Below are 24,422 nucleotides of genomic sequence, written 5' to 3' on the forward strand. Positions count from 1 at the left end.
GACAAAGTACATTAATCAGTTAAGTTTAAATATCACTTTACATTTTTATTTTCACAGGCAAACAGATACAAAACACAATAAGTAACATTTATAGAATGTTGGAGTAATACATTTTATAAGCAAAAGTGTTTTTTAACATTTATGCTCTACAAATAATGCTTGACTTTCAAAATTGACTTCCATTTTTGGAAGAGCAGCAGGAACTCAGATTTTGTTTCTCCAATTCTGGGTTAATTTGGTTGCTCATGAAGATGATGAGGATAACCAACGAGCAGGATCAAGCTTTGTGTGCAGAGATCTCATATAAGCTCTGCCAGTGAAATTTAATCCGGATTTACAGCATTCTGCTAAATTGATCATGGGCCTTTCTGGTGCATGGGACCAGTGATCCTGATTAACTTTTTCAAATTAGCTGGAGGCTTTATGATGCTGACTGGTACCTGCTGAGGAGTAGAAAGACATCAGACTTCTTCACCCGCAACAGTTTCATGCGTTAAAGTTGGATTTTTGGAAATGAGTTGATGCACTAACCCTTTAAACATTTGGCTCTAGCATTTGAATTTATTTGGAGTTTAATCGTCATTTATTGAAAAATGTAGCAAATTGATATAGTCGACAAAGTAAACTGAGTTGCATTTATTAATTGAGCTCTAAAGCACATGGAGAAATCTCAAGAGTAAAACACAATTTTAAGTATAGCACTTATTTGCTGTTTGATTAGAATTTAGTTTCAGTTTTGGGTAGCTGATAAATGCACAATATAATCCAGACTTTTCATTAACCTAATTAAATGAAACTTCTTTTTTTCAGATTTGTTTTCTCCTATTTGCTGTTCTCTATATAGTTTCCTATTTCGTAATCACAAGATACAAAAGGAAAACAGGTAAGTAGTTTTTAAATTTTGATTTTGATTTAAAAAATGAGTAGGGTATAACTTTTTTCCCCAAAGAGAATTGCTGTAGAATAGTGGTGCCCGTTCTTGTCACCTCACTGACTAACTATATTATTTTTAAATGTCACTTGACCAAATTTGGGAGGGGAGAGAAGGGACATTTCAAAGCTGCCACCTACTCCCTTCTCCTCCTGCCTTCAGCTCCCTTATTCTTTCTTCTCACCTGAGTTCTTATGATTCTGAATTGGAAACCTATAGGCAGCCTCCAGCTTGGGTCCCTAATACCAAACTTTGAACTTTAAGATGCTTAGATTGATCTACAGATTATGAATAAAAATCCCCAGTTATCACTTTAAGGCTAGATAGGTTCTTTTCCCAAGATCAGGCCCCATATTATTACAGTTATTATATAGTTGGGAACCCTGATATGCACAGGTGCAACAGCCAAACTATAGGAACTCTTCTATATTTGCAAATAAAAAATGTATTAATACATTTAGCAAAGTCACACACATTCTAACTCCGTAAAGTAGATAGAGATAATACAAAAGTACATCTGAACATCCATACTCACACCATCCCTTGCAGAACAATCTGAAATGTTAGCCATTATCTTCCTCAGCACTGTCGCCTTCCTCATCTTCACCAGTTGCCATCGTTCTGGCCCCTTCCAGGGCTACATCTCTCCCTCTCCTACGCTCACGTTACCATGTCTAATGCATATTCAGTAGAGCTTTCTCCCCTCTTCGTTATTTGTATTTCCTCCCCTTACCAATGTTAAGGTGTCCTCCTTCTATAGATTAGTATATTTATGATTTCACCCCATTATCATATACGTCAGTTCATTGCCATGGCACTCTTGCGGTCAGATGTTCTGTCCAAAACCTTCCAGAAGCTGGTGTTAGTTCATGTTTCTATGGTTGGCTGATGTCATTATGGACAGAATTCCCCCTTACATTCTACTTCCAGTTCCCCAAAACTTGTGGCTTACCTAAGTTTATGTATGCCAAAGTTTGTAGGCCTCATGCTAACTGCTGAGGCCAGTGTCTTACAGGATACAAGTCTGTAGGTTCCGTGCATTACTGCTAAATATAATAAAGCAGAATTTAATGCAAAGCAGTGAATATAATAGAAGTAAGCTGGCCCACTGGGCTACACACCTTACCTGCTGGGTTTGTAGAGGGAAGTAGTGGCTTTCTTTTAAAAGAAGTCTTGATTTTAGTGGCCCCAGTGCTCAGAAGCAGATCTATTTCAGCATTCTTCCTAAACCTGTTTCCTACAAAACCACCCTCCTTGTCCCCAGTCCTTGAAGGAAATAATAGATCATAGATTCTAAGGTGAAAAGGGACCTTTGTGATCATCTAGTCTAATGTCCTGTATAGCACAGGCATAGAACTTTCTCAAATTAATTTCTAGAGCAGTGGTTCTCAACCTTTACAGATTACTGTACCCCTTTCAGAAGTCTGATTCATCTTGCATACCCCCAAGTTTCACCTCACTTAAAAACTACTTCCTTACAAAATCACACCTATAACTACAAATGTGTCACAGCACACTATTACTGAAAAATTGCTTACTTTCTCATTTTGTCTGTATGAAATTATAGTTTGTACTGATTTTGTTAGTGCTTTTTATGTAGACTGTTGTAAAACTAGACAAAGATCTGGAGAAGTTGATTTATCCCCTGGAAGATCTCTGCTTACCGACAGGGGTTATGTTTATCCCTGGTTGAGAACCACTGTCCTAGAGCATATCCTTTAGAAAAACATCCAATCTTGATTTAAAAATCATCGGTGAGAAAACTGTATTCCTCAGGATGATGCCAGCTACATGCACGCTTCTCTTAACAGTTCAGGTAGCCAGTGCGAAAGGGCAAACATAGCCAATTGCTTAACGCTGCTCCACAGCCCTGAATTTTCTTGTTAGGTTTCATTCAGAAGAAGGGTTTACTAGTCTGTGACTGCAACACTTTGCATCATGGATACTAAGCCTAGCCAAAGGGCAGCTTGAGTATTGGAAGACGGCTTCCACTCTGGCTGAATGTCTTCACTAGGATTCCTGTAGATCTTTCATTTTCAAGTCTTTCCAGTGTAGTAATTTCTTTCCTTTACTGTTTTTACAAGCTACTGTATATCTCTCAAAATGGGTGTTGTGAAAGCACAAAAAGGCTTACAGATGGGCTTGCCCTCCTTTTCTGCCTAATTTAATCAGCCAGAGACCACTATCTAGTGCTCCTCTGAGTTGATTGTGTTTGCGTACTTCTTATACCAGCTTTAAGGACAGTAACAACATACTGACTGGATGACTATTCCATGTGCTGCAAAAACATAAAATAGATCCTTACAACTTCCAGCAAATTTTTCCTTCCTGTGCCCTTTACAAAAATCCTTTCATTTAAGAGATGCCCCATAGGAAACAGTTTGCAGACAGTTGTTTTATGTCAGAGTTTTGGTTGCAATTGAAGAATATGCTATGTAGTTCTAAATACGTAATTGTTAATTTACATGCAGGTAGAAGTCAACTTTAGCATCTTTGTCATTACACAAAGGACTCTTTAACTCAAAACACTTTCCTGCAACAATCAAAAGAACCTACCAAATGTCCGCAAGCTGAATTATTTTTATATTAATTCCATAGGAAGATATACATTTATAGAAAATTAAAGTTGCCTGGATAAGCAATCAAAATTGGAAACTCCAAAGTCATGATTGTACAGTTGTACCAATGAGCAGTTTGATAGTTGTAATAGTTTCATCTCAGACAAAAGAACTCAAATTTTTTTCCTTTATTAACTTGCTTGCCACTTCTACCACAAGCTGTTGAGGATTGGGCCATGGCTTTCTTTTAAGCATAAATAACTGTCTGTATTTAATTTTGGGAGACCAGGTCCTAATGTAATGATTGCCCTGTCAAGAGCACAGAGGCTATACACGCTACTTGCATGGAATTCTTTTGTCGGAGTGTGAAGCAAGCCTGTTACTGGACACATCCAAATTTGGAAATGTATTCAGGTCTGCTGTGGACAGGTTTTGTGCATTCTTTTGCCTGGAAAATAATTCACAATGCAGGATGGGCAACATGGAAAACTTGAAGGGGATAGAAAAAAAAACTGACTTGAAAGTGGAATTTCATTTCTGGAGGCCACATCATAAAAAGGGGGCTGTGGCTGTTCATAAGGTTATGAAGGAGAACAAGAAAGAAGTAAAGATTCCAAGCTGAGTGGCAGCCCATCATAAATAGGAGGAATACCTAAGGGATAAGAGAAGGAAAATTCTCTAAAATGCCAGAAGAGAAACCCAGAGACTCATGGAGGAATTAAGACTAGGTGAGAGGTGCTGGTATCACCTCTGGTAGTCAAAGACAGGTTATTACTGTTGTACATGTGTGTGCTGTTTTTCACTGTATATAAAATTCACAACTGTTTTTCCAAGACTGGGTGTTTCTTGTGTTTTTTTAGCCTGTATTCTTACGATGTATTCAAACCCATTTTCCCCTCAACTTGTTTGAAGGCTGTTTGTAATTTTAAGGAAGAGTAGTGATGTAGAAAGGAATTTCCTGTCATGACTATCCTCCAAACACACTAATTTAATCTTACAAGCCATCAAAGAGGTAACCCTTAGGTCTTGTCTACACCATGCAACTTTTAGCGACAAGTCAGCATGTGTAAACCCTATTTGTCGGTACTTTGTTGGCACTTTTGCTGACAAAATACTTCCAGACACGCGAGCGGCGTTGGCTTTGTCGGCAGGAGAGTGCTCCTGCCGACAAAGCCGCATTGACACTGCCACTTGCATCGGCAAAACTTTTGTCTTTCGTGGGGGGGCTTTACGTACCTATGAAAGACAAAAGTTTTGTCGACAACTTTGCAGTGTAGACATACCTTTAGTCCTGAGCAATGCTCTTTAATTGTCTTGATTGAAGAGATTAAGAAACCAGTGAAGGGAGTGTAAAGGTGGAGGGAAAGCAGCACTAATTTTTATTAAGAAAAATATTCTTTCAGGAAAACTAATGGAAATGGGTAACGTTAATTTACAAAATGTATGTCTACTACAGAATACAAAAATCATGGATTTGGATTCAGTAATGCAAAATTTTTGATCTGACCTATAGTTTTTCTGTTTTAGTAACTTGTTTTCATCTTTCTTTTAGTTTCTACAGCTACCTATATATAAATCTGCTATAAATTATTTTTCAGATGAGCAGGAGGATGAAGATGCCATTGTCAACAGAATTTCGTATGTACATTTCTTAGTTCCTTGATATAATTAAATTTGCAATAATGTAAAATGTAAACAGGCAAAATTGTCTGCATAGTGTTTACTGCACATGGGCAGAAAAACATTACAGCTTTTCTTTAAGCAGTTATTTTAGAGCATTGCCTTATGGGTGGGGGGAACCCTGCCTCTGGGAGCACCCATTTAGTTATTCACCTGTAGTTTAGAACATAGGTTGTAATGGATGCATGCAGAATGGCAGACTGAGGCAGGTTATGAACACAACTCTTTTATTCCCCATTCGCATAAACTCTTTATTCACTTTCCTTATTAGTTTTAGGTCATGTCTACACTACAGAGTTAAGTCAACGTAAGTTATGTTGACTTTCATAAGTCACTAATAAGATTGGTTGCGCACGTCCACACAATGCTCCGTGTGTTGGCTGAGCACATCCACAGTCATTGCTCTTGCATTGTGGGTAGCTATCCCACTGTGCAACTCGCCAACCTCTGTACCCTTCTGCTGCTGGGAGTTCTGGAAACAGGTTGCAGTGCATCATTGGGACATGATGTAGTTCTTTCCGTCCCATCATTCCATGGGCTTATTACTTCCTACTTTCAACAGCCCTTGTAAACTCTGCACCCGCCATCTCTGCCGGACAGCATGGATCCTGAGCTGCTGACCATTCTGGTGATGAGCATTATGAACACTACATGGCTGGGCCTGCAGTATTTCATGAGCTGTGAAACAGAATGAATCGGGACATGCCTGCCTTGCTTTCTGCCAGGGAACAATAATTGAAGATTGCTGCTGGCATTCACTGAACAGCTTGCCACGGTGGTACTGGGCTTGGGAAACAAGCACTGTGTGCTGGGATTGCATAGTGATGTACGTATGGGATGATGAGCAGTGGCTGCAGAACTTTTGGATGTGCAGAGTCACCTTTCTGGAACAATATGCAGAGCTTGCTCCAGCTCTCTGGCACAAGAACACCAAAATGAAAGCTGCCCCCATCATGGAAAAGTGAGTGGCAATCACTATGTGGAAGCTGGCAACTCCAGACTGCTATTGGTCAGTCATGAATCAGTTTGGAGTTCGAAAGTCCACCGTGGGGGTGTGTGGTGATGCAAGTGTGCAGGGCCAATAATCACCTCCTGCTACAAAGGACTGTGACTTGATAATGTACAGGAAATAACTGATGGCTTTGAGACAATGGGATTCCCTAACTGTGGTAAGGTGATAAATAGAACACATCTCAATTTTGGTCCCCGACCATCTTGTGACGGTGTACATCAACCGAAAGGGCTACTTCTCCATGGTCTTACATGCGATGGTGGAGCACTGGAGATGTTTTACTGACATAAATGTGGGGTGGGTTGGGGAAGGTGCAAGATCTTTTGGAACACTGGACTATATAGAAAGCTGAATGCTGGGACTTTCTTTCCAGAACAGAAGATTCCAATGGGGGAAGTGAAAATATGCCCATAGTGATCCTGGGAGATCCCGCCAATCCCTTGCTCCCATGACTCAAGGAGGCTTACACCAGGAAGCTAGACAGCAGCAAGGAGAGCTTCAACAACAGGCTCAGCAGGTGCCAAATGACCTTTGAATGTGCCTGTGGCTGATTAAATGGTCGCTAGAGATGTCTTTTTGGCTGGATAGACCTCAATGAGGAAAATATTCTGATGGTCATTGCAGTCTGCTGTACGCTACCTAATAGTTGCGAATCAAAGGGGGATAAGTTTCCCCAGGGGTAGACTGCTAAGGATCTGGTTGCTCAAAATCAGCAGCCAGCCTAAGGGCAATTAGAGGGGCACAGCAGAAGGCTGTTTGAATTAAGGAGGCTTTGAAGGTGCATTTTGATGATGATTCCCAGTAATGTGTCTTTGTGTGTTGCATTTGGCCAGGCAATGCTTACTTGCCACCTGGAATTACTCCTGCAGTGTTTTGCTTCCTGAGCGTTAATTGCAAGGAGCAAATATTCCTACCTATAGCCATTGTGTTTGATGGTTAGCACTGAGTGATGTCTGTATGCATGTCACAAATAAAGACTCATTTTATTTCAAAGACTCAAGTTTAATAACAGGATAAACTACAAACTTTTGGTCAAACAGGGGACATGCAAAGAGGAACAGTTTCATGGTGAGGGCCCGCACAGCTGGATGTAAGTACAGCTTTTGTTGGAAAACCAGTCCCTAGGCGTGGAGTGCATGTGGTACTGTGAGGGACCAGGAACATGCAAGGAATGTGGTGGGAGAGTTTGGGGAGGGCATGGACTGGAGTTCTGTCGTGGCTGGAGTGGGAGTTGGGCATGGATGTGCTCAGATTGCAGGCTAATGAGGACCTTCAACATTTCTGTCTGGCCCTCCAGGAGCTTTATTATCCGCTCCTGCCCCTGTGTCCTTTCCTGGCTATCCAGCCTGAGTCTTTCGTTGATTGTCTCCCTCCATGCTCTTGTTTCTTTATATGCTGCATCTGTTGTCTGCAGCACTTCACAAAACATATCCTCCTTACTCCACCTGGATCGGCGCCTTACCTGACAGAGGTGCTCCACCGGTATAGAGGAGTGGTTCCTGAAGGGCACATCTGCAGAAGCCAAAGAAACAATGAACAGACACAGTATTGTGAGTGCGCTCACAGCCGTGAATCACAAAAGTTACACACACCTCTTTCTCACTATCTTTGTCTAGCACACAGGCCAGCACAAGTCCCAGATACGATGAGTTTAGGGGGAGAGTTGGGTGGGCAAGGGAAATGGGCAAGAAGGGACAAAGGGTGGTTTGCAAAGGGGGTTACTGTAAGTGGCTAGGGAGCCTATTCTGAATATTGGTACCCTTTTCCACAGGCTAGGCTATTGAACCAGATATCTCACCCCTAAGGGTAACCCAAGATGCAGGGGTGTATCTCCTGCATGTGTGTGGCTTCAGTCTGGCTCGGTATGCTGCTTGCCTGTGTGCTGCTCTGGTTCCTGCAGAAATAATTGCCAGGTGGCTCAGAAAAGTTTCCTACAGCTGGGGAGAAACAAGGCAGTTCTCCCAAGGAACTTTAGGCAGAGGATTGCAGAATACCTAACAGAAAAGTTTTGTAAAGATCACTGTGGAGGATTCCAGGTACTTCTCTGTGTACGTTAATAAACTTTTCCGCCGTGGCCCCACTGTGTAGATAGACAGGCTCTGTTGCTAATTTCAGGCCCTTATCCCTCCTGTACCATATAACAAAATACATCAGAGCTCAATCTCTCACTGTGCAGTATTAAAGCAAAATGAGCACTTACCAGAGCTCCCCTCTGCTGCATCCTGCGCACCAGAGTTGGAGTGCTAGGACTGACCAGACTCCTTCGGAGTGGAAAAGAGGTCCTGATTCGCCGCACCCCTGGATGACTCTGCCACGTGCTCCACATCATCCTCCAGCTTCACTTTCTCTTCCACTACTTCCTTGTCTGGGTTGAGTCCACTAGATGCTGCCATCAGTCCCCCGAACTATCCATGGGGCTCTTGGTGGTGGAGGTGGGGTTGCCACCGAGGATGGCGTGCAGCTGCTTCTAGAAGCAGCGTGTCTTTGGTGCCGCACCTGAATGACGGTTGGCCTCCCTTGCCTTCTGGTACACCTGCCTCAGTTCCTTGATTTTAGCACAACCGTTCTGCATGTCCCTCTCTTGCCCCTTTTCATGCATGCTTCTAGCAATCAGCCTGTAGTTATTGAAATTCTTATAGCTGGTGCAAAGCTGCAACTGCACAGCCTCCTCTCTGCATATACTCAGCAGATCCAACAGCTCTGGTGTGCTCCACAGGGGAGAGTGTCTGCTGCAGAAAGCCGGCATCATCAGCTAGGAAGATGCTGTGTAAACTGTGCACGCCAAGCAAACAGGAAGAGGAATTTCAAAACTTCCCAGGCCTTTGAACGGGGGAGGAGTGCCGACCTGTGAACCTTCTGGGCAACAGAGTTCAAACTGCGGTTGTGATGGGCATTATGGGACACCTGGAGGCAAATTAGGGTGATGTAATCAAGTGAGGTGTCTACACTGACACTGCGTTGCTCTAACTACGTTGCAAAAAGCTCTCTGCCACTCGACGAGGTGATTTTATTATGTCAGCATAGCTGGGGAGTTACATCTGCAGGAGGAGCATTTCAGTGTGTACACCTCCACTGTCTTGTCAACGAAAGCTGGCTTTTGTCTACAAAACTGAGTAGTTTAGACAAGGCCTTAGTTAACTCTGACTCTCTCCTAACTGAAGTCCAACTGTCCTCATTATTTTCCCTCTCTTTATTCACTATTCCCCTGCTGATTTATTCGTTTTCTTTCTTCTTCTGTCCAGATCCCTCTCTCCCCTCTTATTTACTTTATCTCTTCCTTCCCATTCTTAATATTGTCAACCCCACTCATTCAAAAATCATGTGATTAGCTTAGATACCATGAGATTTTTAAAAAATAGCTAATTGAGGATTCTCTTTGTTTGCCTTCTGGTGTTTCAGTCTTTTAGCATTTCATGTTTTCATGCGCTTCTCTACAGCTGTGAGGGCTATAAACTATGTATAAATGAAAGCTGAGATTCCCACATAACAAGACTCCAAGAGCTGCAGCTTTAGGAAAAAACATCTACTACTGTGGTACTTGCAGTAAAATCACAAGAGTTAGCAGCACTCCATTCTCTCTTGCCCTCTCCTATGCTCATTCACACACTGTTTCCCTCCCACTTACATATGAATACCACAAGGACTGACCCCACTAAAAATGCATCGCTAGGCATGCCACTAAATGACCATGCCTTTGCAATTTAAAAGCGTAACTTTACTGTATTCTCTTGTTACACCTTCTTTCCCATTTCTGGCTCTACTCCACTTTCCTTCTTTCATTGTTTTGTGTGGTGTTTCTTCTTTTTCTTGTCTTGCCACCCTCCTCCTTTCATAGATTTTCCCCCCCCATATTGTCTCCTGTTCTGTCTTCTTTCTCTCCCCATTTCTTCCTAAAGACTACTTTACCTCCTTTTCTTGTACTTCTTTTTAGTTTCTTGTCTTATTCTCTTCTTCAGGGCCACTGCATGCCCACTTTCACACACACCTTCAAGCATATGTATTGATCCACTCCCAGGCAGTGGGGAAGTAACGGGCTCCATGAAGACATAAGGGTGATCAGTTGGGTAGAGCTCCTTGCATTACTGGGGACTGAGTTGTAGTTATTTTGTTGTGGACAATGCAGAGGATTAACTTTTTAGAATGTTCTAAATAAGCTGTCTAAATAACTGAAACAAGAGACCACATTTGTCATAGCACAGTAATTTAAACTTTAGATGTAGACAGGTTATTCCCACCTTAAGTTTTTGATATTAAATGGATGCTCACGTGTGTGTGTAGATATAACATTTGACTCATAGTTTCACTTTCTGATCTGACAAGTATTATGGGAATTTTTTTTTGACAACTAATCATTGTTAGGCTTTAATGGTATTCTGTAGTGTGATTTTTTTTTTTTTTTTAAACCCGCTTGGGTACTAGAAGGGATTTTGCTCAGGCCAAGACCAGGGCTCTCTGCTGTAAGGACAAAAACATCTGATGAAGTTACTCCTCCTGTCTGGCTTGATGCCAGGTATCAAAGATTTTTTTCAAATACTTCTAGTCTTTCCTCGGTAGGTGTTACAGGAAAGATCACCTTTAATATCTTAGCACATAGTTTTACCTTAAACACTTACCTAATATATAAATAAATGTGTAAATGACCCAAGACTGAGGACGAGAAGGCTTTATACATTTAATTTCAGCATAACATTATTTATGCATATATCCTATTTTCATGTAACTCTTATTTTTATTCTTTTTTCAGGCAAAATCTTCTCTGTTCCTGCCAGAAATATATATAATGAATATATAATTGTAAAAATTACCCAAATTATTCCATTCCAAATATGTTTTAACCATTGCTTCCACTTAAGGACAACTAAATGTGGCTCTTTCAGTTGTTTATCCTGGTGTTTGGAGAAATCCCACGAGGCCTCTGTTGCAAGTCAAATCAGTACAGTAATCATCCCAAACTTCAACTAAAAATAAATTAATTTTACTGTCCATTTAAACTTTCATATGATCTGCTTTATAGTTAAACATTTCACTGAATAATTAGCATTAAAGTGATTGTCTTGTTCAATATTTTAAAAACATAATATGTAATACTTGTGACTGTTACATTAAGCACGCAAATGCACTCACAAAAACACACCTAATCACTGTGGGTTTTGATAATATTGAAGAACTTAAATGTTCATCTCCTTAAAAGAAGTACTTTTCAAAAAAGATCTTAAATAGCAGGTCTTGTTCACAAAGTCCCTTGACTTTGCACTGTACCCTTTTCTGATTTATTGGCTTATTATAATAAATTTCTTCAGTTATCTCTGAAGATTGCCACTGTATGGAGTCATATGCCTTAGCTTCCCAATTCTGTGCTCTTTTTGCCACTGGACTTTTTTTCCCCCTCTTAGAATCATAGAATCATATAATATCAGGTTTGGAAGGGACCCCAGAAGGTCATCTAGTCAAACCCCCTGCTCGAAGCAGGACCAATTCCCAGTTAAATCATCCCAGCCAGGGCTTTGTCAAGCCTGACCTTAAAAACCTCTAAGGAAGGAGATTCTACCACCTCCCTAGGTAACGCATTCCAGTGTTTCACCACCCTCTTAGTGAAAAAGTTTTTCCTAATATCCAATCTAAACCTCCCCCACTGCAACTTGAGACCATTACTCCTCGTTCTGTCATCCGCTACCATTGAGAACAGTCTAGAGCCATCCTCTTTGGAACCCCCTTTCAGGTAGTTGAAAGCAGCTATCAAATCCCCCCTCATTCTTCTCTTCTGCAGGCTAAACAATCCCAGCTCCCTCAGCCTCTCCTCATAACTCATGTGTTCCAGACCCCTAATCATTTTTGTTGCCCTTCGCTGGACTCTCTCCAATTTATCCACATCCTCCTTGTAGTGTGGGGCCCAAAACTGGACACAGTACTCCAGATGAGGCCTCACCAATGTCGAATAGAGGGGAACGATCACATCCCTCGATCTGCTCGCTATGCCCCTACTTATACATCCCAAAATGCCATTGGCCTTCTTGGCAACAAGGGCACACTGCTGACTCATATCCAGCTTCTCGTCCACTGTCACCCCTAGGTCCTTTTCCGCAGAACTGCTGCCTAGCCATTCGGTCCCTAGTCTGTAGCTGTGCATTGGATTCTTCCATCCTAAGTGCAGGACCCTGCACTTATCCTTATTGAACCTCATCAGATTTCTTTTGGCCCAATCCTCCAATTTGTCTAGGTCCTTCTGTATCCTATCCCTCCCCTCCAGCTTATCTACCACTCCTCCCAGTTTAGTATCATCCGCAAATTTGCTGAGAGTGCAATCCACACCATCCTCCAGATCATTTATGAAGATGTTGAACAAAACCGGCCCCAGGACCGACCCTTGGGGCACTCCTCTTGATACCGGCTGCCAACTAGACATGGAGCCATTGATCACTACCCATTGAGCCCGACAATCTAGCCAGCTTTCTACCCACCTTATAGTGCATTCATCCAGCCCATACTTCCTTAACTTGCTGACAAGAATACTGTGGGAGACCGTGTCAGAAGCTTTGCTGAAGTCAAGAAACAATACATCCACTGCTTTCCCTTCATCCACAGAACCAGTAATCTCATCATAAAAGGCAATTAGATTAGTCAGGCATGACCTTCCCTTGGTGAATCCATGCTGGCTGTTCCTGATCACTTTCCTCTCATGCAAGTGCTTCAGGATTGATTCTTTGAGGACCTGCTCCCTGATTTTTCCAGGGACTGAGGTGAGGCTGACTGGCCTGTAGTTCCCAGGATCCTCCTTCTTCTCTTTTTTAAAGATTGGCACTACATTAGCCTTTTTCCAGTCATCCGGGACTTCTCCGGTTCGCCACGAGTTTTCAAAGATAATGGCCTATGGCTCTGCAATCACAGCCGCCAATTCCTTCAGCACTCTCGGATGCAACTCGTCCGGCCCCATGGACTTGTGCACGTCCAGCTTTTCTAAATAGTCCCTAACCACCTCTATCTCCACAGAGGGCTGGCCATCTCTTCCCCATTTTGTGATGCCCAGCGCAGCAGTCTGGGAGCTGACCTTGTTAGTGAAGACAGAGGCAAAAAAAGCATTGAGTACATTAGCTTTTTCCACATCCTCTGTCACTAGGTTGCCTCCCTCATTCAGTAAGGGGCCCACACTTTCCTTGGCTTTCTTCTTGTTGTCAACATACCTGAAGAAACCCTTCTTGTTACTCTTGACATCTCTTGCTAGCTGCAGCTCCAGGTGCGATTTGGCCCTCCTGATATGATTCCTACATGCCCGAGCAATATTTTTATACTCTTCCCTGGTCATATGTCCAACCTTCCACTTCTTGTAAGCTTCTTTTTTATGTTTAAGATCCGCTAGTATTTCACCATTAAGCCAAGCTGGTCGCCTGCCATATTTACTATTCTTTCGACTCATCGGGATGGTTTGTCCCTGTAACCTCAACAGGGATTCCTTGAAATACAGCCAGCTCTCCTGGACTCCTTTCCCCTTCAAGTTAGTCCCCCAGGGGATCCTGGCCATCCGTTCCCTGAGGGAGTCGAAGTCTTCCTCTCCTTACCCAAAATAAACACCAAATCATGTTTGGGAGAGGTTCTTGAGCTGTGACTTTGCTTTATTTCCATTGTTAGGCTTCTGGAACTAAGTTCTTAGCTGAATTCAGGATGTATTCGTGCAATTTAGCATTTCTTGCTATTGAATTTTTCTTTAAATTGATTAACAGATGTCAGTGTCACTTTAGTTCCCTTCCTCTTAAATGGAAAACATTTTGAAAAGATACAATCTTTTGTTGCTGATGGTCTATTTTTGAGCAACCAACAATTTTTTACTTCCACCCTGTTCCTTTACAAATGTGAAATAGCTTTTTTTTGCTATTTGTTGTGGGCTTGAAGATATTATGAAACAGTTTTCAAATTGCTCAGCACTCTCCCTTATGCTTGTGGTAGGGTGCTATATGCCATGCAGTGGTACTTCTCCAGCAGTACGGGCATGCTGCGGGAGAGGGACATGTTGCTTATTTCACAGTGAAAGTGTGAAGGTACTGCTGCATTTTTTAGAAACCACACTTCCCCTACCAGTAGTGAATGACACCCGCTTTGAATCCAAAAAATCACTTAAGTGTTATTGAAAAACATATCTGAGAAACAATGTGAAATACTAAATAAGTATAACTAAGAATTTCAGACTTTGCTTTCTAGTTTTGAGAGATTGTGGGTAATTAGTGAAAGGGCTTTCTTGTAGAGAAAAGATTAATTGCAGACTTTAGGCTTAGGCTATTTTATTTTGCCTTGCTGACCGGTTTATTCCAGCCTCCTTACTTGCTTTTCAGGCGGTTACACTCTGCGTTTATGAGGAACTTCTTCGGTAAATTACAGATTAACTAGATAGACAAGGTGGGTGAAGTGTATATATCTCACCAACCAAAATTGGCCTTTTAAAATATAATACCTCACCCACCTTGTCTCTGTAATATCCTGGGACCAACACTGCTACAACTCTGCATGCAGCATAGATTAACTAGCTTGCATCTGTGAGAAAATGTACGTATTCTAGCCAGGCTGTCTGTTTTGTACCTGTGGTACCTCAGTTTTGGATTTGGAATCTTCAAGTGATATTTGTTTTTTGTAAAATTATAAGGTAAGGTAAGTAACTGAGTACAAGACAATATTTTTTATGCTAGCTAAATTTTAATGTTAACTTCTTTCATTAAATTTGAAGCCATAAGAATTGCTCATTGTATGTATACATGTAATATAAGCTGCCTTCTGTTCTAATGATCTTAAACTCTCTTGTTCATTAGCTTTGAATGCTTGTTATCTTTAATTAAACTTTAACTTCACAAACACGCAGGTTGATACTGCGTCACATATAGTAATCATCAGAATTTTGGTTAAAGAAAACTAAGACTGTACGATTCTGGATGGCTATACCTCCATTTAAGACCACTTCGTAGTACAACAAATTGACTGTAGTGGAAATACTTGTAAACAATGACTGTGGGAACGAGTAAGAGTTTGTAGAAATGGACCCTCTCTTTGTGAGAGGGTGGGGGAGGGAGAAAATAATTCTACAGTCAAACAATATAATTATTGACACTTTCCCTGTAAGTGTCTTAGTCCAATATATATCTTAATTTTCAGTTATGCCGTTCAGAAAATTATTATAGAGTTCCATTTTAGTGTCAAACTTACACTTGAATAAAATTTTTGGTTGGCGTTGTGTTCTTGAAAAGGGTATAATTCTGTTAAAAGCGAAAAAATGGCACTTACTGTAAATTGTTTTTGGAGTATTTCAGATCAGTATACCTTTCCCTTCAAAATATTAAATGCTTATTTTATTTTTAGTTGAGATTTCCCTTCATTCTATTATCTAGCCAACAAAATAATCTTTAGCCCATCAAATGATGATGGGTCCATGCTTTGTATGGAAAGAAACACAGTAAATCTACAATTGCATGGTTAAATAGTCATGTTCAGTTGTGATCCTGTTGACATTTTTAGTGATTAATAGTTGCATTAATTCACTTTGAACCAGTGAGTGGTATCTTTCAATCGCTCCTTCTGTTAATCTCACCACTTTCCTTAGTAGTTTTAAGGAAAGGTATATTGTCCCAAGGTATTATATGTTGAAATACTTAATTGAGCTTGGATCATGAATGTATTCCAACCCTAGAGAAGAAAAGTCCTAATATTTTTTTCAAGAATGAATTATTTTCATTTATATAATTTCGATAATTCTGTAAACCACCTCATATCTGAAAAATAAAGATGTAGCGATGTACTTTTGTAAATATGACCTTTCAAAATATGTGCATTTTTGTAGTGTAAATTGATACATTTTTGTGATGAGCCCCATGAATTAGGTTAACTACTTTGTTGTTTGAAACATGTTATTTTATGGGCAGTAACAATGATACATTTGTTTGACTTCCAGGCTGTTTTTGAGTACCTTCACTCTTGCAGTTTCAGCTGGTGCCGTCCTGCTTCTACCTTTTTCAATAATCAGCAATGAGATCCTGCTTTCTTTTCCACAAAACTACTATATTCAGTGGTTAAATGGCTCTCTAATTCATGGTTAGTACTTGCATAATGTAATTAAAAGCACATTTTAACAGTTAACACCACTTCCAGTGCATATTCTGGTTTTGAGTGATCCTTTTGTTTTTAATATACTTACTGGCATAATGGCTCAAAATTGTAAATGTTCTTGATTTATATGCCATTGATAAATTAGGCATTTGTAATCTAATGCACAGCAGCAAATTTACAAGTCATCACCATTCTGGCTTTTTGAGGGTTGTGTTGACTAAGGGAAGGCAACACAAAAGCTACTGTTCTTACATACAGAAACATGTATAGCATAAGAACTGCTTTTACAGGAAGCTAAGTAACTTGGAAATGTGAAAGAAAAGTCTTATGACACCTGTAGGTATAATGTTCAGTGAGCTAAAGAGGGATATGGAGGAAAAAAATAGTTTATTTATTCAAATGCGACTAGCGGTTCATACAAGAAACTTGTCATCTACAATGGATGGATTGAGAAGCAGTGACTTTTAGCTGCTTTTATTTTTAAAGTAAATCATGTATATAAAATTATATATTTTGATCTTGCCACATTTATTATGGTATTTTGTTAAAGTGAAATTGTTCAATGTAGAGTCTTGTCTCCCTGTGTGTTGACAGTGTCTAGCACTTTGGGCGCTGCCAGAATTCAAATAATGGTAAGCATGCTTAGTGCTCTACCGATATATAGTTGCTGTAGTTCCGAGCAGCTAACATACTGCAATGAGAAGATGCATCTTGGTGAGGAATTGGTGATTGTCATTGGATTTAGATGTATCAATTGAGGAAAAAACATACCTTGTGATGTCAGGGGGCAACTTGCTAATAGAAAAGATAGCTATTTGCTGAGTTATCAAAAAGCAGAGGTACCTAGTTCTTCTTTAGACAGTGTGATGGACAATGATGAGGCTTAAAATTGATACGTGGTTCTGAAGTCCCAATATTTTAAAAGGTAAACTTTCTAGTTGGTTAAGCTTAGAGTGTAGTATCTCTTAAGTGAATTTGAGACAAGCTGTTGCTTCCTGGTATTGAGAATTTCCGTGTTTCACTAACCTGAGTCAATTATGCCCCTTTATTTCTGCTCCATGCTGAAAGCCATTGTCTCTGAACATGTAACTCCAAGCTCTGCATCTAACTAGGGCAGTTTCATTTTCTATGCAGTATCCCTATCCTTTGCATGTGACAGGCAGTGATGCAGTATGGTCAGGTAATGGGGCCTGATTAGGCTTGGAATTTAGAAATCCCAGAACCAAACCCCATGCATCCGGTACAGAGCAGTTCTTGCTTTGTGCTCCTCTCAGCTGCACCAAACCACCCAATCAGAGGCAATACATCTGGCTCACTGATATGATGCTTTTGGTTGCCAGGCATTGTGTAGGCTCTGTGACCTCCTCCAATGAGACTTGTTGTAGAAGATTAGATATGCTGGCCTGAAGTTTTACTTGCCTGTGTTTGCCTACATGTTGGTTCCATTTCCTCCTTATCATCATCTTGTGCCTTGCTTTTAACCCCCTTCTTAATTCTTGAGTCCTTCACCCACTTATTACTGTGTCTTTTCACCTCTACATCAGGAATGGTTTTCCTCTTCATCTGTGACAAGCATCCCACCCTTTCCTTCTTCAAATCCCTCCTCTAAACTCTGTACTCTGACTTAGACTTTGTTCACCTATCTCTCTGGCACCATCTAACCTTGCTTTTGTATGTTAATTGTAAGTTAACTTTAAAAAACAACCCCCCCCTCAAAAAAAAAACAACAACAACAAAAAACACACAAAAACAGAACCTCTAAGATATTTGGAGCAAACTAAATATTCTGGCTCTTGGAACATATTAAGGCAGCATTCCCTTTCTCTTTGTTTCCTTCATTTCTTCTCCCACTTTTCCAAAATTAGTTGACATTCTTCTTATGTTACCTAGCTTTGGTTAATTTTATGTCTCTACTGACATGCAATACTTTACAGATGTAAGACCATCATTCCTTGTCACCCTATTCTTAAAAAAAAAAATTGGATTTTAATTCCCACGGGAAGCAGGAATATACCATGTAGAGCAGCTCTTTCGTTCTCTACCTACGGTCAACCACATAGATTTTAACCTTTTACTGAATACTAAATGAGAACAATAATCCTGTCAGAGAGCAAATACTCCCTCCCCTGGCTGAAGGGGAAATGTGAAAAATTTGAGCAAAAATCATTCTGCTGCTTTTGTATAGGAGAACAGGGGAAAAATATTTCCTATATAATTTAAAATTATAATTTAAAAATTCTTTTAGAAGAGCTGTAGCACCAAAATTGGCTGAGGTTGAAAAATTGAAATTTGGCAAGAAATAGCTCTCCTTTAGGAGAAGTGCCTTTGAATTTTCCAGTAAATATTTTGTTTTGATTTGACTAAGGCCATGTCTACACTACCAGCTAAATCGGCACTGCTGCACTCGATGCAGTGGTGTCGATTTAGTGGGTCTGGTGAAGACACGTTAAATTGGTGGAATAGTGCTCTCCCATCTATTTGTGTACTCCACCTCCCCGAGAAGCGTAAGGGACGTTGGCTGGAGAGTGTCTCCCATCAACACAGCACAGTGTAGACACCGCAGTAAGTGGATCTAGCTCCGTGTACTTCAGTTATGCTATTCATGTAATTGAAGTAGAATCATAGACTTTAAGGTCAGAAGGGACCATTATGATTATCTAGTCTGACCTTCTGCACAATGCAGGTCATGGAATCTCACCCACCAACTCCTGTAACAAACCCCTAACTTATGTCTGAGCTACTGAAGTCCTCAAATCATGGTTTAAAGACTTCAAGGTGCAGAGAATCCTCCAGCAAGTGACCCGTGCCCCATGCTTCAGAGGAAGGCGAAAAACCCTCTGCCAGTCTGCCCTGGGGGAAAATTCCTTCCCGACCCCAAATATGGTGATCAGCTAAACCCTGAGCATGTGAGCAAGACTCACCAGCCAGACACCGAGGAAAGAATTCTCTGTAGTAACTCAGATCCCACCCCATCTAACTTTGGGCATATCTACTGCTAGTAGTCAAAGATCAATTAATTGCCCAAATTAGGCTATCCCATCATATCATCTCCTCCATAAACTTACCAGACTTACTCTTGAAGCCAGATATGTCGTTTGCCCCCACTGCTTCCCTTGGAAGGCTGTTCCAGAACTTCACTCCTCTGATGGTTAGAAACCTTCATCTAATTTCAAGTCTAAACTTCCTGATGGCCAGTTTATATCCATTTGTTCTTGTGTCCACATTGGTACTGAGCTTAAATAATTCTTCTCCCTACATGGTATTTATCCCTCTGATATATTTATAGAGAGCAATCATATCTTCTCTCACCTTCTTTTAGTTAGGTTAAACAAGCCAAGCTCATTGAGTCTCCTTTCATACGACAGGTTTTTCATTCCTCGGATCATCCAAGTAGCCCTTCTCTGTACCTGTTCCAGGTTGAATTCATCCTTCTTAAACATGGGAGACCAGAACTGCACACAATATTCCAGATGAGGTCTCACCAGTGCCTTGTATAACGGTACTAATACCTCCTTATCTCTACTGGAAATACCTCGCCTGATGCATCCCAAGACCGAATTAGCTTAACTTAGATGGATTAACTGCAGTAGTGTAGACCAACCCTAAGCAAAGAGTTTTGAAAATCTCACTTTGTGATTAAAATATACTAAATGGACTGTGTGTGTGTGTGTGTAGCAGGGATCGGCAACCTTTGGCATGCGGCCCGTCAGGGAAATCTGCTGGTGGGCCGGAACGGTTTGTCTACCTGCAGCGTCCTCAGGTTTGGCCAGTCGCAGCTCCCACTGGCCCACGCTGCTTCTCGCAGCCCCCGTTGGCCTGGAACGGTGAACTGCATCCAGAGGGAGCTGCGATTGGCCAAACCTGCGGATGCTGCAGGTAAACAAACGGTCCCAGCCTGCCAGTGGATTTCCCTGATGGTCCGCATGCCAAAGGTTGCTGATCCCTGGTGTATAGTTTAACAATGATTGATGTGAAAGTAGTAAATGCACTCGTGTAGAACCTAAGTTAGCTGTATATTGCAAAATTTAGTGAAAGTACCTAGTGAGAGCCTGCTCCAAACACCTCTGGAGTCCATGGAAAAATTTAGTGTATTTCAGTGTATCTCTTATTTATTACACAGCTGGCAAAGTAAATGCTTCACAGTTTGTAATGCTTGCTGGAGATGGGCTCCCTCTTGCGGACTTTATTAGGTGTATGAGATGTGGTGTTCCTATGGTGTCTAGTCACATTATGACATTTCTTTTCTGTTTTCTTTCAAAAGTAATTAGGAAGTGTTATTTAAAAAAATAACTAAGAAAACATTAAGATTGCACTCTAAAGTGTGAAGTCAGGAAAGGATTGCCTGAACATCCATAGTTCTGTCCCCTTGTGTATGCAATGTAGAATCTTTAGATACAGGATCACTCGCTATTTCTCAAATACAGTATAATGTATCATTTTCCTGCAACCTGTCATACAATTTTTTTATATATTTTAAGTATTTTAATGAAACAAAGATATAGTTGACTAACTAGTTGAAATACATGTTTAACAGCTAAGTACTGTTCAGTTTTTGAAACAACAGCACTGACTTCTTCAGGTGTTATATAGTGGATGAGGCAGTCAACTACAAAACAAATTGAGCTGCAGACTATACTTCCAGTAATTTTTCCACTAACTATACTTCCAGTAATTTTTCCACTATTACTCTTCTAATTGTTCTGTAGTATGTTATGTTGTTTGATTTATTATCCACTTCATACAAAAGTCTCTAGTGGACTTCAACTGGTGCACACAATTAATATACAGTACTACAAGTTGCTACTGTGCATTTGATAAATAGTATTTTGTCTTATAATTGAAAACTTCATTGTAATCTGTTCACACAGGAACAGAGTTAAGGCTGCATTTTTAAACTTTTGCCTGTAAAAATCAGAATCTTAATCTTGTCATTGATGCACTGTAGTTTCTTGTATTGAATTGATATGTTAAGTATCCACTTCTGTGATTTTTATTAACAGTGGGTAAAATTTTTTAACCTGTTACACCTTCCTGTTTTGTTGGGTTCTTGCCTTGGTATATGATTGTAACTATTTAATATTAGTAGTGACTTTTAAAAAGTCTCCTCTTACTATATATGTAACTAGGCAGAGAGTGCATAATATTCAAGATGAGTAATTTTGTGTAATGAAAGTTTAACTGTCAACAGTTCCTGAAAATGTACTTAAAAATGGTAACATTTTCATTTCTGCTATTTTAAATGTGTCCAGCAGATGGAGGTAAAACTTAATGAAACTTGCACATAAACAGGAAGTAAAGTGCTGGGATATCTAAGCTGTTTGCCAAATGTGCAAGATTGAGTTGTTTCAGAATTGTTAAAACTTGTTTTATTGCAAGTTTCCTCTTAAATCAATACAAACAAATACAAAAAAGCATCCTAGTGGGCTGATTAGGAAAGCCTTGTACTTTGAGATTTCATTGAGACTGTACAATATTCATCTAAAGTTAACTCTGCCAATAGATGAAGGCCTGCAAAGTATCTTTTATACAACTTTAGCACCCAGTCAGTACAGGGGGAGCATAAATATTTACTTTTCAGTTTATATTGTACTGCTGTATTCTCAAGGTAGTCCAACTGATTGGGAGGTGGGGTGGGAAAACAAAACTGAAGTGATAATGAAAAGAAAGGGGGAGAGGAGAACTTGTTGATGGCCACTTGCGTATACCAATGTAATGTTACTTTCTTCAGGTTTTTTCCCCCCAATAAATGTTATAATATATTTACTGAATGGGGGGAGATGTATGTGTATAAATATTAATATAGTAATATCCCAGAAAGAAGGATGTAGTTCCCATCAACCCTGTTAGTATACATATATTTGAATCACAGCTTCTTAAAAATCATAATCTTGCTTAACCTCAAGTAACCATTCTGTAATCCACTTAAACAAAATGACACAAAAGAACATGCTTCTGAAATTTACCTGCTGTTCAGTATATGTTTTTATGTTGCAAATGCTTGTTCTGTAAGTCAGTTGTTTACTTTTCTTGTGCATAGTAAGTATACATCTATCATAACTCTTGAAACTTTGACAGCTGACTAACAAAACCAGTCAAATTCAACCTTTCCATCTGATTTCTAGGTACCTAAATTAAGGCCACGTAAAGTGCACAAAGTGAAAGGAAATGAAATAAAAATAACCTCACAAACTGGCATAGTACTTCCCCTTTTGTATAAATATGGGAAACAGGAGAAATAATATTTCATGCTCACTGGTTTATTTACAGGGAAAGGGACTATGCAAACCTGCTTCCTCTCACCCAGTACTTGCAGTTAAGAGTGGCTGAGAGGCTCTTGCTGCAGTTTCCGAAGGGTGGCACGACTAGTGGCAGGATTTTCTCAGTTGAGGGGCCCTTTCCTTTGGAATTTGCTTTTCTTCATTCCTTGAGTCTAACAGCATTTGGGAATGTGGCACACACACACATTCTTTAGCATTTGACTGGCTGCCTCCGTTACGTTGTTTCATGTGTGTTTGGGGTTTTGTGTAATTTTGTTTTCTGTAGCTGCAAGTTTGGGCTAAATTTAATTTTTTGTGCAAGTCCATTGACTTTACCAGCAATCAACTTGTACAATAGGATTTAAATCAGTCCATTCTAGCCAAAGGAAGGGAGTAAGTGGTGGGGGTGGGGGTTGGGGAGGGGCGGGCATGGAGGGAGAGGGAAGTGGTTTGAAAATTACTGAAAAAAAATTGCAGGGGGAAAAAGATAATCACTTACCTTAATCAGAATTAAATGCAAATCTCACCTCTTTCATAGATTAATAGATTCTAAGGCCTGAAGGGACCACTGTGATCATGTAGTCTGATCTCCTATATAACACTGGCCATAGAACTTCTGCTCTAGAAACTATTTTGAAGATCTTTTAGAAAAACATCTAATCTTGATTTAAAAATTGTCAGCAATGGAAAATCCACCACAAGCTTTGGTAAATTGTTCCAATTGTTAATTATCCTCACCGTCAAACATTTACACCTTGTTTCCAGTCTGAATTTGTCTAGCTTCAATTTCCAGCCTTTGGATCATGTTACACCTTTCTGATAGACTGAAAAGCCTATTAAATATTTATTCCCCATGTAGATACTTTCAGACTGTAATCTAGTCACCCCTTAACAATCTGTTTGTTCAGATAAATCAGTTGAGCACTTTGAGTTTATCACTATAAGGCTTGTTTTCTAATCCTTTAATCATTCTCGTGGTTCTTCTCTGAACCATTTCCAATTTATCAGAGTCCTTCTTGAATTGTTGGCACCAGAACTGGACACAGTATTCCAGCAGCGGTCACACCAGTTCCAGATACAGCAGTAAAATAACCTCTCTACTCCTACTTGAGATTCCCCTTTTCATGCATCCCAGGATCTCATTAGCTCTATGGCCACAAGCCAGGAACTGGTCTGATGGCTTTCAGGCAGATATATAAGCCTCAATGGAGGAACAGCAGCTCTCTGCTTAATGTCACTCCAGGGCTTCGAATTCTCTCCTGCCTGGTAGTGACAACAGACTCCCTACGCCTTAGCCTGCTCCAGCCCTGCTTCTAGTCCTGTTCTTAGTACTGCCCTAGTTTTGTTCTCACTCCGGCCTTGCTCCAAGGCCGCTCTAGACTCCTGATTCTGGCTCTGACCCCCTGGCTCCAACCACTAGGCCTAACTGCCATGGCTCCCACCACCAGGACCGACCATCCCCATCACGGTTTGACACGTATTAAAATGCATATTGTTGGTGCCCAGTTTACCCTGCAGTACAGATCATTCTGAATCTTTGACCTGTCCTCTTCATTATTTAGCATGCCCCATTTTTTTTGGTCTTTTGCAAACTTTATCAGTGTTGTTTTTTGTCTTCTTCCAGGTCATTGATAACATTTTTTAAAAATAACATAGGGTCAAGAACCAATCTCTGCAGGACCTCACTGGAAGCAGAACTACTAGATTACGTTTCCCTCTGTACAGTTACATTTTGAGACCTATCAGTTAGCCAGTTTTTAATCCATTTAATGTATGCTACTTTAATTTTATATCGTTCTAATTTTTTAATCAAAATGTGTGGTATTAAGTCAAATGCCTTACAGATGACTATTATGTCAGCACTGTTACCTTTATCAACCAAACTTGTAATCGCATCAAAAAAA

The 24,422-nt window shown here is 40.3% G+C and overlaps 1 protein-coding gene across 4 annotated transcripts in view; it reads left to right on the plus strand.

The window, feature by feature from the left end:
* LMBR1 (limb development membrane protein 1) overlaps positions 1-24,422 on the plus strand; it is a 151,821-nt gene that overhangs the window by 34,220 nt on the left and 93,179 nt on the right. For 3 of the 4 annotated variants that reach the window (XR_012157623.2, XM_073334558.2, XM_073334557.2), the window contains exons 2-4: positions 811-883; positions 5,088-5,127; positions 16,107-16,246. Coding sequence is in view for 3 of the 4 variants with exons in the window: in XM_073334558.2 (XP_073190659.2) it covers positions 811-883; positions 5,088-5,127; positions 16,107-16,246 (253 nt within the window). In the remaining variant the exon portion in view is untranslated. Of the gene's footprint in view, positions 1-810; positions 884-5,087; positions 5,128-14,598; positions 14,714-16,106; positions 16,247-24,422 lie in introns of those variants that run through there. The other variant, XM_073334559.2, reaches the window with a different exon arrangement.

The sequence above is a fragment of the Lepidochelys kempii genome, chromosome 2, assembly GCF_965140285.1.
Source record: "Lepidochelys kempii isolate rLepKem1 chromosome 2, rLepKem1.hap1, whole genome shotgun sequence".
Taxonomy (NCBI): Eukaryota; Metazoa; Chordata; order Testudines; family Cheloniidae; genus Lepidochelys; species Lepidochelys kempii.